This window comes from Haemaphysalis longicornis, unplaced genomic scaffold, assembly GCF_048455015.1.
Source record: "Haemaphysalis longicornis isolate Haplotype H1 unplaced genomic scaffold, Haemaphysalis longicornis Haplotype H1 scaffold_5, whole genome shotgun sequence".
Taxonomy (NCBI): Eukaryota; Metazoa; Arthropoda; class Arachnida; order Ixodida; family Ixodidae; genus Haemaphysalis; species Haemaphysalis longicornis.
The window spans coordinates 188,351,360-188,363,777 of record NW_027526385.1 but is presented as its reverse complement, the minus strand read 5'-3'; the positions used below and the strand labels follow the sequence as shown (position 1 = coordinate 188,363,777).

At 54.4% G+C, this 12,418-nt stretch overlaps 2 protein-coding genes across 2 annotated transcripts in view; one reads left to right on the top strand and one right to left on the bottom strand.

Annotated features, from left to right (window-relative positions):
* LOC144138901 (uncharacterized) overlaps window positions 1–12,418 on the bottom strand; it is a 917,654-nt gene that overhangs the window by 588,873 nt on the left and 316,363 nt on the right. The gene's annotated exons all lie outside the window — the stretch shown is intronic.
* The window catches only part of LOC144138968 (uncharacterized), a 28,567-nt gene that overhangs the window by 2,843 nt on the left and 13,306 nt on the right, over window positions 1–12,418 (top strand). Inside the window, exons 3-5 of the mRNA XM_077671474.1 lie at window positions 969–1,081; window positions 1,619–1,990; window positions 11,589–11,950. Of these exons, the coding sequence (XP_077527600.1) occupies window positions 969–1,081; window positions 1,619–1,990; window positions 11,589–11,950 (847 nt within the window). The remainder of the gene's footprint in view (window positions 1–968; window positions 1,082–1,618; window positions 1,991–11,588; window positions 11,951–12,418) is intronic.

Sequence of the window (12,418 nt, the reverse complement as noted above, 5' to 3'; positions counted from 1 at the left end):
TCCCTGGGACGTCGCCGCACCTTGTACGGTCCAGGATAGGGCTGAAGCAGTTTTTCGGAGAGGCCCACACGGCGTTCAGGGGACCTGCAGAGCAGGACGAGTGAGCCCTAAGGGAACCGGATGGTGCGATGCACTTCGCCATAGCATATCTTGAGTGATAACTGCGATGCAACGAGGTGCTCAAGGGCTAGTTGGCGAGCTCGGTCGGCTTGAACAATGACATCGCGAGCGTATTAAGACGAGGAGGCACGAGGTAGCGATTACAAAAAGCAAAGCCGGTTCATTGCCAAACAGTGGAGAAAAGGGGACCGAAACCGGAAGTATCATGGCGGGAGGTGCTATACGCGGAAGTGAGAAATGGTAACGTGAGGTCCCAATGTTGATCAGCAGATACGTACAGAGACAGAGACGCTTGAACCGGACGTTGACCGTCCGGTTCAAGCGTTCGGTGAGTCCTTTAGTTTGTGGGTGATAGGCCGTGGCCAGCTTGTGTTTCGTCGTGCAAGAGCGGAGAACGTTGTCGGTGTCTGGACACAAGGTTCTTGCCGCGGTCTCTTCAAAGCTGGCGGGGAGCGCCGTGGTGCAGAACAACATCGTAGAGAAGATGCTCGGAGACGTCGTTTACGCACCTCGCCTCAAGGGTGCGCGCGACGGCGTACCGCGTCGTGTAATCTGTAAGAACGGCGACCCACTTGTTGCCCGAAGAGGGCGGTGAGAAAAGGGGGCGGCAGTACAAGCGTACGGGCTGATACTGGCGCGTGCACCTGTGGGCCAAACGCACTATTTGCCGGGACGCATGACTTCACGGTGAATAAAATGGCGGTGGACACGGAGCTTTCGAAAGAAAGCTTGAGAGGGCGTGACGTCACGTTTCGTGAAACAAATAGCAAAATTATGACGCCCTATTTTCTCCGCCGTACATTCACCAACTCCGCCTTTACTGTAATTTTCTCCTGTGTGCGTTCCAGTTCAGCAGACTCAAACTGGAGTCTGCTGAACTGGAGTTGCGCAAACAAAGGCTCGAAAATTGCAGAAAAGCCGCGGGTATGGCTCGGAGGCTACCGGTGCTCTGGCTTCATCGGTACCATTGCTACGACACTGTTAGTATGGCTCTGCAGTATCCATCAAAAACCACGTGACTTCCTCTACATATTTTTTTCGATGCCCGTCTAACTCTTGATGCCTGTGCTGAGGCTTGTTCTTGCATAGCGGTAGCTCTTTGTTGCGTGCGACACGTTTAAAATCAGGCACATATGCAAGACGAAAAGCAGAACTGGTGTAGGTGGCACGGCACGAATCCAGAAAGAAGAGACGCGGCACGGCGCGGGAATAAAGAGGGTACCGAGGGACTTCGAAGCTACTAAATTTTGTGTGGGGCTTCAGATGTTGAACTCCCAGTCTCAAGGCCGCACAGATTTTCCCAAAGTCACCCTGAAAACCGACAGCCTGCGGAATTACACTGATGTATATATCGCAGAAAGTACCATGCACTAGCCGGGAGTTCTCTTCGCAAGCTTTATGAGTGTTATTTTTCGTTCCTTCCCCATCCCCTAGCCCTTAGGGCGTTGTCGGGAGATTTGAGTCTTAGGGGCACACGTCTCCTCTGTTGCCTTCGCAGGCCTTCCCCACGAAACGCTATCGCCTTCAACATCTCCGAGGCCATCGTGGACCTCGATCTTCGCCCGCGACGCCGGCGGTCGCGTGACGCCCAAGACGAGCGCCTTCCTGGCGCTGCTCAAGCGCGTCTCCAAGGACTCGTCCTCCGGCGGCCGCGACGGACTCAAGTGCCTCGACCGCCTCAGCACCGTGTCCGAGATCCGGTGGGCCTGCGACGAAGGCCGCGACGGGGCGCGCAAGCACAGGAGCCCCCCGCGCCACGGTTCCGGGCCCAGCAGGGAGCGCCGGAGCTTCTTCTTTTGCGACGACAGAGAAGACACCGACTTGCTGCACGTTCCCAAGGTTCCGCTGCCCACCGGCGCCCCGTACAACCGTGAGTGCCGGCCTTTAGTCGGGTCCAGGCCAGTCACGAAGCGGGATAGGAGGGAGGGGGATTGTAACCTCTATGGGAGACGTTCAATGATCGAGATCACTATTTCTCATACGAGGGTTTGCGGCAGCCAGGGATTCCGCAAGAGCATTTCAGGGGTACGCGATCATTTTTCCAAACTCTTTCCCCGTTTTACTGCTTTCTGCTTTTTGCCGAAGCTTGCTGCCAAATGAAAAATGTGGCTTCGCTGCATGCAGACACGTTTTATTATCCGAGATGCACATCTTGTAGCGTCGGTTTTTTGCACAACACTCCCGCTAAGCAAAAAAAAAAAAGTAAGCCAGCTTACACAACGGTGCAAGCCTTATGTCACAGCAGAGCTGTGTTCGTCTCACTAAGCTAAACTCGACGAGCAGCATATGTCACTGAGAACCATAAACCATGTGTATATTGTCACGAAGACAAGGACGATGCAGTTGTGTTGAATGAGAAACACGTTTATTGGAGCGAACTTGTGCTCCCCTAACAACTCAAAAGAATACAGAGGCGGCGAAGCAGCGGTCAACAAAGTGACTTGCACAGGCGAGTGTCGTCGAATCGAATGCCCCGGCGTCCGCACTGCAGGCCTTTTATCTTTCGGCGCGCGTGGTTCTCGAAACGTCGATTCGCATCGAGAACATAGTAGATCCAGGAAGATCATTCTGGGCCGTTCACGTTAGATCGGAACGCTCTCCCCATCACAACAGATAACGCATGCGGCACAGAAAGAAAGAATGGAACACGCGCTTCCCTTGGCGCAGAGATAACGCAGACCGGCGCAGCCGGGCGGTAAAAGCAAAACACAAATAAGCAAACCCAATGTATGGTTCGCGGCATTACCCCCCCTCTAAGAGTGCATCGACCCGATGCTAATATAAGCGACAGTCCGAACAAATGAAAATAAAAGTTCGTCATCGTCCGTAGAAAGGCTTTAGGCGAACCACGTGGACGACTTCAGGCCGCCTGCGTTGTCGTGATGTGCCGGAGTCACCATCAGGGATCACTTCGTAGGTAAGTTGGCCAACACGTCGTAGAATCTGGTAGGGTCCGAAATAGCGTCGCAGGAGCTTCTCACTGAGTCCGCGTCGTCGAATGGGAGTCCAAACCCACACACGATCCCCTGGTTGATACTCGGCGTCTCGGCGTCGGAGGTTGTAGCGGCCCGCATCCACCAGCTGCTGGTCCGTTATACGAACTCGAGCGAGCTGGCGGGCCTCCTCCGCACGTTGAAGATATCCGTGGACGTCGGCGTTGAGGTCGTCGTCTTCTACGTGCGGAAGCATGGCGTCGAGCATCGTAGTCGGCCTTCTACCGTAGACAAGCTCGAACGGCGTCAGCTGCGTCGTCTCCTGGATAGCCGTGTTGTACGCAAACGTGACATACGGGAGCACTTCGTCCCAAGTCTTATGTTCAACGTCAACGTACATTGACAGCATATCTGCGATTGTCTTGTTCAGACGTTCTGTTAGTCCGTTCGTTTGGGGGTGGTACGCCGTCGTTCTTCGGTGATCCGTGTTGCTGTAGCGCAATACTCCTTGCATCAGCTCCGCAGTAAATGCCGTTCCGCGGTCTGTGATTAGGACTTCCGGGGCTCCATGTCGCAGCACAACTTGGCTTATAAAGAACTTTGCCACTTCTTGTGCAGTCCCCCTCGGAAGAGCGGTGGTCTCTGCGTAGCGCGTCATGTAGTCTGTCGCTACGACAATCCACTTGTTCTGTGATCGTGACGTAGGGAACGGGCCTAAAAGGTCCATTCCAATCTGTTGAAATGGTCTCGATGGGACGGCGATCGGTTGCAGAAGTCCGGCGGGTCTTGTCGGCGGCGTTTTTCGTCGCTGGCAGTCACGGCAGCTCCGGACGTAGTGGGTGACGTCAGAGGTAAGGCCGGGCCAGTAGTACCTCGCCTTGATTTTTCCAATAGTGCGGGCTGTGCCGAGATGTCCGGAAGACGGGTCGTCGTGGCACGCTTCCAAAATTTCGTCACGAAGGTCCGCGGGGATGACGAGAAGGTAATTCGCTCTTGTTCCGGGGCTGAAATTCTTCTTCACGAGGACGGAGTTTCTCAGGCTGAATGCTGGTAAGCTGCGTTTGAAGGTCCTAGGAACGGCAACGTTGCATCCCTCGAGGTACTCGATTATGACGCGTAAGTCGGGGTCGGCACGCTGCTGGGCGGCTAGGTCGCTCTCCGTCACGATCCCGAAGAACGCGCTGTCTTCATCAGAGTCTTCTGGTGGTGGGTCGACGGGGGCGCGGGACAGGCAGTCGGCGTCGGAGTGTTTCCTGGCGGATTTATAAACGACTGTAACGTCGAACTCCTGCAGGCGCAAGCTCCACCGCCCAAGACGGCCAGAGGGGTCCTTCAAATTGGCGAGCCAACACAGCGCATGGTGGTCTGTTACAACCTTGAATGGCCTTCCATACACGTATGGGCGAAATTTTGAAATCGCCCATATAATAGCCAGGCACTCTTTCTCAGAGGCAGAATAGTTTTTCTCCTCCTTCGACAGACCACGGCTGGCATAGGCGATTACCCTTTCGCAGCCGCTTTGCTTTTGGACAAGGACGGCACCCAAGCCTATATCACTGGCGTCCGTGTGCATTTCCGTTTCGGCATTTTCGTCGAAATGAGCGAGCACGGGCGGGCTTTGCAGGCGTTTTTGCAGCTCGGAGAATGCTTTTTCTTGGTCGTTTTCCCAGCTGAAAGGGGTGCTGTCTTTCGTCAAGCGCGTGAGTGGCTCTGCAATGCGTGCGAAGTTTGCGACGAAGCGCCGGTAGTATGCGCACAGCCCGAGAAATCTTCGCACGCCCTTCTTGTCTTTCGGCCTAGGGAAGTTCGCGATAGCTGAAGTTTTTGCCGGGTCAGGTAGGACTCCCGCGGCGTTGACGACGTGGCCCAAGAACTTGAGTTCCTCGTATGCGAAACGGCACTTTTCAGGCTTCAGCGTCAACCCCGACGTACGAATGGCCTCGAGTACAGACTCCAACCTTGCAAGGTGTTCGTCGAAAGTCCGGGCGAATACCACTACGTCGTCGAGGTATACGAGGCAGGTGTGCCACTTAAGGCCAGCTAGCACAGTGTCCATGACTCTTTGAAACGTCGCTGGTGCTGTGCACAGCCCAAACGGCATCACCTTGAACTCGTATAGGCCGTCTGCGGTTATAAATGCAGTCTTCTCTCGGTCTCTCTCGTCCACTTCTATTTGCCAGTAGCCGGTCTTCAGGTCCATCGATGAGAAGTACTTCGCGTGGCAGAGGTGGTCGAGGGCGTCGTCGATTCGGGGGAGGGGGTACACGTCCTTTTTCGTGATTTTGTTCAGTCGCCGGTAGTCAACGCAAAACCTTAATGTGCCGTCTTTTTTCTTTACGAGTACGACGGGCGCAGCCCAGGGGCTTTTCGATGGCTGTATAATGTCATCGCTCAGCATGTCGTCGACTTGAGTCCGGATGGCTTCCCGTTCGTGTGAAGAGACGCGGTACGGTGACTGTCGGGTAGGTCGGGCTCCATCTTCGGTTATTATTCGGTGCTTCGCTAGAGGGGTCTGACGTAGTTTTGCGCTCGACGAAAAACATTCGCTATAGCGACGCAGCAAAGCCAATAATTTTTTCCGTTGTTCTTGCGGTAGCGCCGGATTCACGTCGAATGGCTGCGGGAGCTTGAATGTTTCTACGGGTGTGCGTTCAAAGTCGGCGACTGCGATCACATCACTTGCTTCTTGCGTTTCTTCGAGGAACGCAATTGCAGCTCCCTTGTTTAAATGCTGGTACTCTTCGGTGAAATTAGTGACCAAAACGTGAGATTGGCGTTGCTTAAAGTGCGCAATGCCTCTTGCGACGGAGACACCGCGGTCGAGAAGCAACCTTCGATCACTCTCTACGATAGCGTCGATGTCAGAAGCAGCATCCTCACAGTAGACGGCGATCATCAAGCTTGCGCGGGGTGGCAGGGTGATGTGATCGTCGGCGATCCTGACAGCAGCACGGTGATCGGGGTTCGGCTGCGGCGTCGTGGAGTGATTGGAGGAAAATGTTATCGACTTGGTCTGCAGATCAATTATTGCGCCGTTGTCCGTCAAAAAGTCCATTCCGAGAATCACGTCGCGGGAGCAGTTAGGCAGAACGACGAACGCCGCAGGGTACGTTGTGCCGTCTATGGTGACGCGCGATGTGCACGTTCCACTTGGCGTCACGAGGTGGCCTCCTGCTGTGCGTATGTGCGGACCGTCCCATCTGGTCATAACTTTCTTCAGTTTAGACGCAAATGGTCCGCTCATTACCGAATAGTCAGCTCCCGTGTCTACGAGGGCGACTACGTCAAAGCCGTCGATGGACACCTTGACGTCAGATGCAGTCGTCCTCGAGTTCCGGGTTCGTCGGGGCGTCGTATCTCTGCTTGTACGTGTTGATGGTCGGGCATTGTGCATCGTCGTTGTCGTCGTCTTCTCAACGGACGTCTCGGTCAGGTCGGGTACGCGTCGCGCCGTGTAGCTGTCGTCGTGTTCGAGAGTCTCGTCAGGGTTAGGTCGGGTCGTCGGGATGAGGGCATGTCGTGAATCACTGTCTTCAGCGCGTCCTTGCGTTGTTGGAGGGTTTCTAGTTTTTCGCCGTAGAGCAACTTCACCTCCAGAAGTTGCCGCCTTTAGTTTCCCCCGCGTGGGCTGGGGGACCTTCCACGGGCGAAGTCAGCGTTGCTGCGGCGGTTCGGCGATTGGTAGGGGTAGGGCGACGGCGAACGGTTGAAACGCGCTGGGCCACGGCTGGTTTCAGATAGATACTCGTCGATCTCACGTGGTCGTTGGCCAGGGAGAGGGCGAGGTGCGTCGACGGAGAAACCACGCAGTCCGAGTCTCTTGTATGGGCAGCGACGGTAAATGTGGTCGGCCTCTCCGCAGTGGTAGCACAGAGGACGGTTATCGGGAGTTCGCCATACGTCCGTCTTCCTCGGCGTCTGGTTTCGGGCTACCGGGGGTCGGGCGGGTGACAGTGGGCGGCGGTACGGCGGGGCCTCTTGACGGCGTGTTGGAGCAGGGCGGGGTCGACGAACAGCCGCGGAGTATGTCATAGCTTGTGGCTCTCGGGGTACCTCGGATGGCGTAGAAGTTCCCAACGCTTGTTGCACTTCTCTAATCACGTCGGTGAGGGAAGCGACTTGGGGCTGCGGCGGCGTTGGGAGAAGTTTCCGCAGCTCCTCTCTCACTATTGCGCGGATAGTCTCGCGTAGGCTGTCGGCCGGGGTCCGCGTGCTGCCAAAGTCGTTCGCATTGGCCGCGCCAACAAAGTTGCGGTCATACTGCTTAGCACGCATTTCGAGGGCTTTCTCAATAATGCTAGCTTCGGTCACGAATTCGGCGACGGTTTTGGGCGGATTTCGGACAAGTCCAGCAAACAGTTCCTCCTTCACTCCGCGCATTAAGAAGCGCAACTTCTTTTCTTCCGTCATTTCGGGGTCTGCGCGGCGAAATAGCTGCTTCATCTCCTCAACGAAGATCACGACACCTTCGTTGGGGTGTTGCGTGCGTGTTTCCAACAAAAGGGCGGCTCTTTCTTTCCGCACGACGGTAGTGAAGGTCTTAGTAAACTCGCTTTTGAACTGAGCCCAGTTTGTCAAGGAGCTCTCGTGGTTCTCGAACCAAGTGCGAGCCGAATCTTCCAAGTAAAAGAAAACGTGCCGGAACGTTTCTGCGTCGTCCCACCTGTTGAATTTCCGGACGCGCTCCAGTTTCTCCAACCATTCTTCTGGGTCTTCTGCGGGGGCTCCTCGGAACGATGGCGGTTCCCGGGGCTGCTGCAGGACGATTGGCGACGTTGTTTCTTGCACCATGGTGTTGGTTGCAGCGTTCCTTTTCTTGGGGCCTTCTGGCATCAAACCGAACTCGGGCGGTAAATCTTGCAGGCGGGGGCTGGCTCTTGTTGGACTGGCTTGGCGGCTTTTCGAGGTTGTAGTGGGCATGAAGGGTGCTTACCCCGCACCTCCACCAGATGTCACGAAGACAAGGACGATGCAGTTGTGTTGAATGAGAAACACGTTTATTGGAGCGAACTTGTGCTCCCCTAACAACTCAAAAGAATACAGAGGCGGCGAAGCAGCGGTCAACAAAGTGACTTGCACAGGCGAGTGTCGTCGAATCGAATGCCCCGGCGTCCGCACTGCAGGCCTTTTATCTTTCGGCGCGCGTGGTTCTCGAAACGTCGATTCGCATCGAGAACATAGTAGATCCAGGAAGATCATTCTGGGCCGTTCACGTTAGATCGGAACGCTCTCCCCATCACAACAGATAACGCATGCGGCACAGAAAGAAAGAATGGAACACGCGCTTCCCTTGGCGCAGAGATAACGCAGACCGGCGCAGCCGGGCGGTAAAAGCAAAACACAAATAAGCAAACCCAATGTATGGTTCGCGGCAATATGGTATATGGTATACCATGTGTATATGGTATACACATATACCATGTGCATATGGCACTCGTCAGCGGAAGACCAACGAAAACGGAAAGTAAAGGGTATAAGCGCTTTTTAACACGAAAGTGTTAACACCGATGGACCCCGCCATTAAACACGAAACTGTTTAATGCCGAGGTCCACCAACTTTTGACTGACGTTATATCCGTCACGGAAATGACATCGCCAGAAAAACTTCTTCGACGCGGCTGCGCCGGGATTTGATCCCCGAACTCTTCCGCCGCAGCGGAAGGTACGAAACGCGCTCTCGACTGCCCTATGAACAGACGCGTAGGCAGGGCGACAAACGCGCCTTATATCCTTCCCTTCAGATGGTGCTGCCGTCTAGGAGAGCCGAAGAGTAGTAGTTCATCATGACGCTAATGAGCGCCGACAGTTGGCGCCTCGTTGCCAGCGCCTACGTGTACGGGGGACGCGTAGCGTAACCTGCAGAGAAGCTTGTAAGGCAACGACCGGAGTAAGATCGACGCCGAATTGCGACTGTCCACTCCTGGCACGGTCCACTGCTTCTTTCGCTGCAGCGGACCGTGCGTTCACCAAAAGGATTCGCTGACAACCCGTTTGGTTTCGTTCGCACGGACGCTTTGCCCGTGGTTTCAGTTGGATTTACGCAATGCTCCGGCGCGTGCAATCTGGTGTGTAACGTTGATGCGTATAACGGTGCCATACCGACGAAATATAAATAGCGACGCGCAAGTTCATATCGATGCACAAAATTCAACTGCTCCTTTGAAGGCACATTTCACTATTGTTTTTTAGCTGGTTCCTACAAAAGAGGGACCAACCACATTTTTTTATAGTGCTCTCTCTTCAGTCCTCGTAAACGTCATCGTCCACCGGCGCAGTCGTTATCGAGTGCTCCCTCGCCGTTGAATGTCTGCACTACTACTACTTCTTGTTCATCGGGGGGGGGGGGGGGGGGTGAGGAGGGGAGGTCGTCTGGTTGTCTTACTTGTAGATGCATGCAATCATCCATGTCCATCAGTGCCTGCGGTTTTAAGCTTCTTACTAAACTCGTTGTCACCGATTACATTCTCGCCTCGAAGCGCGGCGCTGACGTTGTTTTCTTCGCAGTGCTTAAGTTCCCAGCATCTGCACCATAAGTGATCGCCGTGTTGGTTAAATGCGTTCCATTCCAGTGAGAGTTGAAACTATACCGTTCAATACTGCAGGGTGCTTGCCGAAAGCTCTCCAGCCGATCGTAATTCCACACCTGAAGTCCTCCTCGCGGTTTAAATAAGCGCTAACGACTTGCCCAAGATAGTCACATTAATAATTGTTCCACATGCATGCACGTACGCAACAAAGAGAAAGATTAAAGCCGTTTACTCAATGTGAAAGCAGTCGGAAGTGCACAGCAGTGATCCGCCATAATGGGCTGTACCGCCGTTATCCGCTTACTGCTACCACCCCATGCAATTCAAATTTCCCGCTTTCGCAGTACTCGCGCGCCCCCTGCCTGAAACTTCGCCAGGGGGAGTTCTGTTCTCTTTATGCTTTTCTCCCCGCACGTGCCGGCGTTGCAATGCCACATTTTGCGTTTACTATTGTAAAAACCAACCCAACGGGCGTCCTTAACTAAAGGAACGTGGGCGCAGACGGTTAGTTACGTATATTTTTCCTCAAATGTACCTATAGTTTTCTCTGCGCTAAACAACGGGAAGGTGTATGGCAAGCGCCAGTGTTTCACGAGTTTCGAATGGTTATAGCTATATAAACCGCTTGGCTTTTGAAGCCTCTGGGGTACGCCGCGAACAACAGCGTTAGCCCGGGATGGCGCCTTGGTGCTCCATACGCTTGGGTCGAGCGAGCGAGCTAGGACAACAAAGTGAGCACCTAAAGTGCTTTGCACTTAAAATACGCCAAGACGACTGGTTTTAATTGGCCGAGTTCTCGGCCTCTTTCTACAGCGCACCTGTTACCCTCTCGGTGGTTGGAAAAGTTAGTGTTGTTGTAAGAAAAAAAAAAAAAATCCTGGGCAGCTTCCATCAGTTCTCGCCCAATACGCTGAGCGCATGCGCCAGGTTAATCAGAAATACAGCACAGAGCTCAGTATTCGATAAAACACACAAAACAAGTATCGAAACCGCCGGATGGTTTATAAAGCAGTTGTGACGGGTGAGACCCCCACCCATGTATTCCTGGTAAAGATTGGGTTTGCAGCTTCTCTCGAAAATAAGAGTTGACGTCATTCGAGGGCGAACGCACGGGTCGGGCTAGGCAGGTCCCAGCATTCACGGCCAGAGAAGCCGGGCGCCAGTGACAAGCCCGCCAAGGCAACGACGAACATTTTAATAACCTCCGCCATCGGCATGTGTGGTGGTTTACAACAGCTTCGCTGTGCCTACACTTTCGCGGGGCGGGATAGCGGCTATTTTTGTTATATTTACGTACCTCTTCTGTATGGTGCGCAGGAGTAAATAAAAATTTCTGCTGCAACAATCTGACTGAAAAATATCTATCTGTCGTCATTCGGCATCGCCGTCATCAGCTACAAGAAAATTCCCCCGCATTTCCCCGAGGGGGAGAATGTGAAAGTGCGAATGCACGGTTGTCGGCCCGCTTGCGGCGCTTGCGCTCGGCCCCCGCAGCCCACCGCCTCGCCGCCTTCTCTTCCATCTCTTCCATCGGGTTTGTAGTATCACGTGTACACCACGCAGTTATCAAGCCGCTATAACGCCGCTGAGTCGCCAACGCACGCCGCTGACGACGTAGTTTGAATGCGTTAAAGATATAAAGCGCGTTACTAACACTGATATCAGCGTCGCGTCCGTGGCTTAGTCGGTAAAGCGTCGCGCTGCGGCCGGATCGAAACCTGGCGCCGGATGCTGTTTTTTTTTATATATAGAGAGGAGGACTGCGGGCGCCGCCGCCGCCGCCGGCGGTGGATGGTTTGGGGTCGCTTATAAAGTGCATTCGCACTTAAAACTCAGCGGTCATTTAAAAATCGGAAGCATTCCTTTCAAATCATTGCACGGAAAACATGGGCACCATGACAATCCAAGGCGGCAGAAACAGACAACCTCCTCTCACTGGTACGTGTCCAGACTTCATGCTTGTATGAGCACAGCAGTCGTTTTGACCTATCATCCCCTTGCGCTGCAGTTCGAACATCGAAGCTGCCGAGGTTCATGAACCTGAACGAGGCGCCCGTCGGCAAGCGTTACCGCAAGTCCACGACGGCCGCCGTCGTCGCGTCGGTGGTCATCCTGGCGGTCGGAGTGCTGGCAGCGTACATGGTCCGCAAGAGCGCGCGAAGCGTGGGCGGCATCCGGAGCGTTCGCTTCTCGGACGACCTCCGCAGAAGCTGCAGGGGTGACACCAGGGCCGCGACGGCCGGCTGCCTGGGAGCCGTGGACCAACTCTCGGACGCCGTCGACTGGGCCGTCAACCCTTGCGAGAAGCTGGACCGATTCGTGTGCGGTCGCTGGCAGAGCCGGAATCCGAACAGAAGGTCCTACCGGCAGGTGAGCTGCCTCTGGGCTTGGTGCTGTGTTTATACGCCCACGAAGGTGTATGGCGATTTTCGTTATTGTCTGAAGAATACCTAGGCTGGCATAGTGACTGAAACCTCAGAAAAAACGGAATACCAAGAGATGAACTACAGAGGACGCACGCACGCACGCACACACAGCGCGCACGTGCACTCTCTCTCTCTCTTTCCAGCGTGCTGCAAAAATGGTGATGGGATCTGTAATCACACATGCGCCGTCAAGCCAAGAAATGTCACCGCCTATTCAGTGGATGCTATCTTCAAGATAGGCGATGACATTTCTTGATCCAGGATTTCTTGGTCTTACTTCGTGGTTATGACGAAGGGCAGCATTGCGCTTAGCCCCACTGCTTTGCCAGACAGTCCGTCGCTGTCCTGTCTCCATACGCGTGGAGGAAGGGTCTACGAGAGTTGAATTTCAGCGCGGTGTACTGCTGAGACG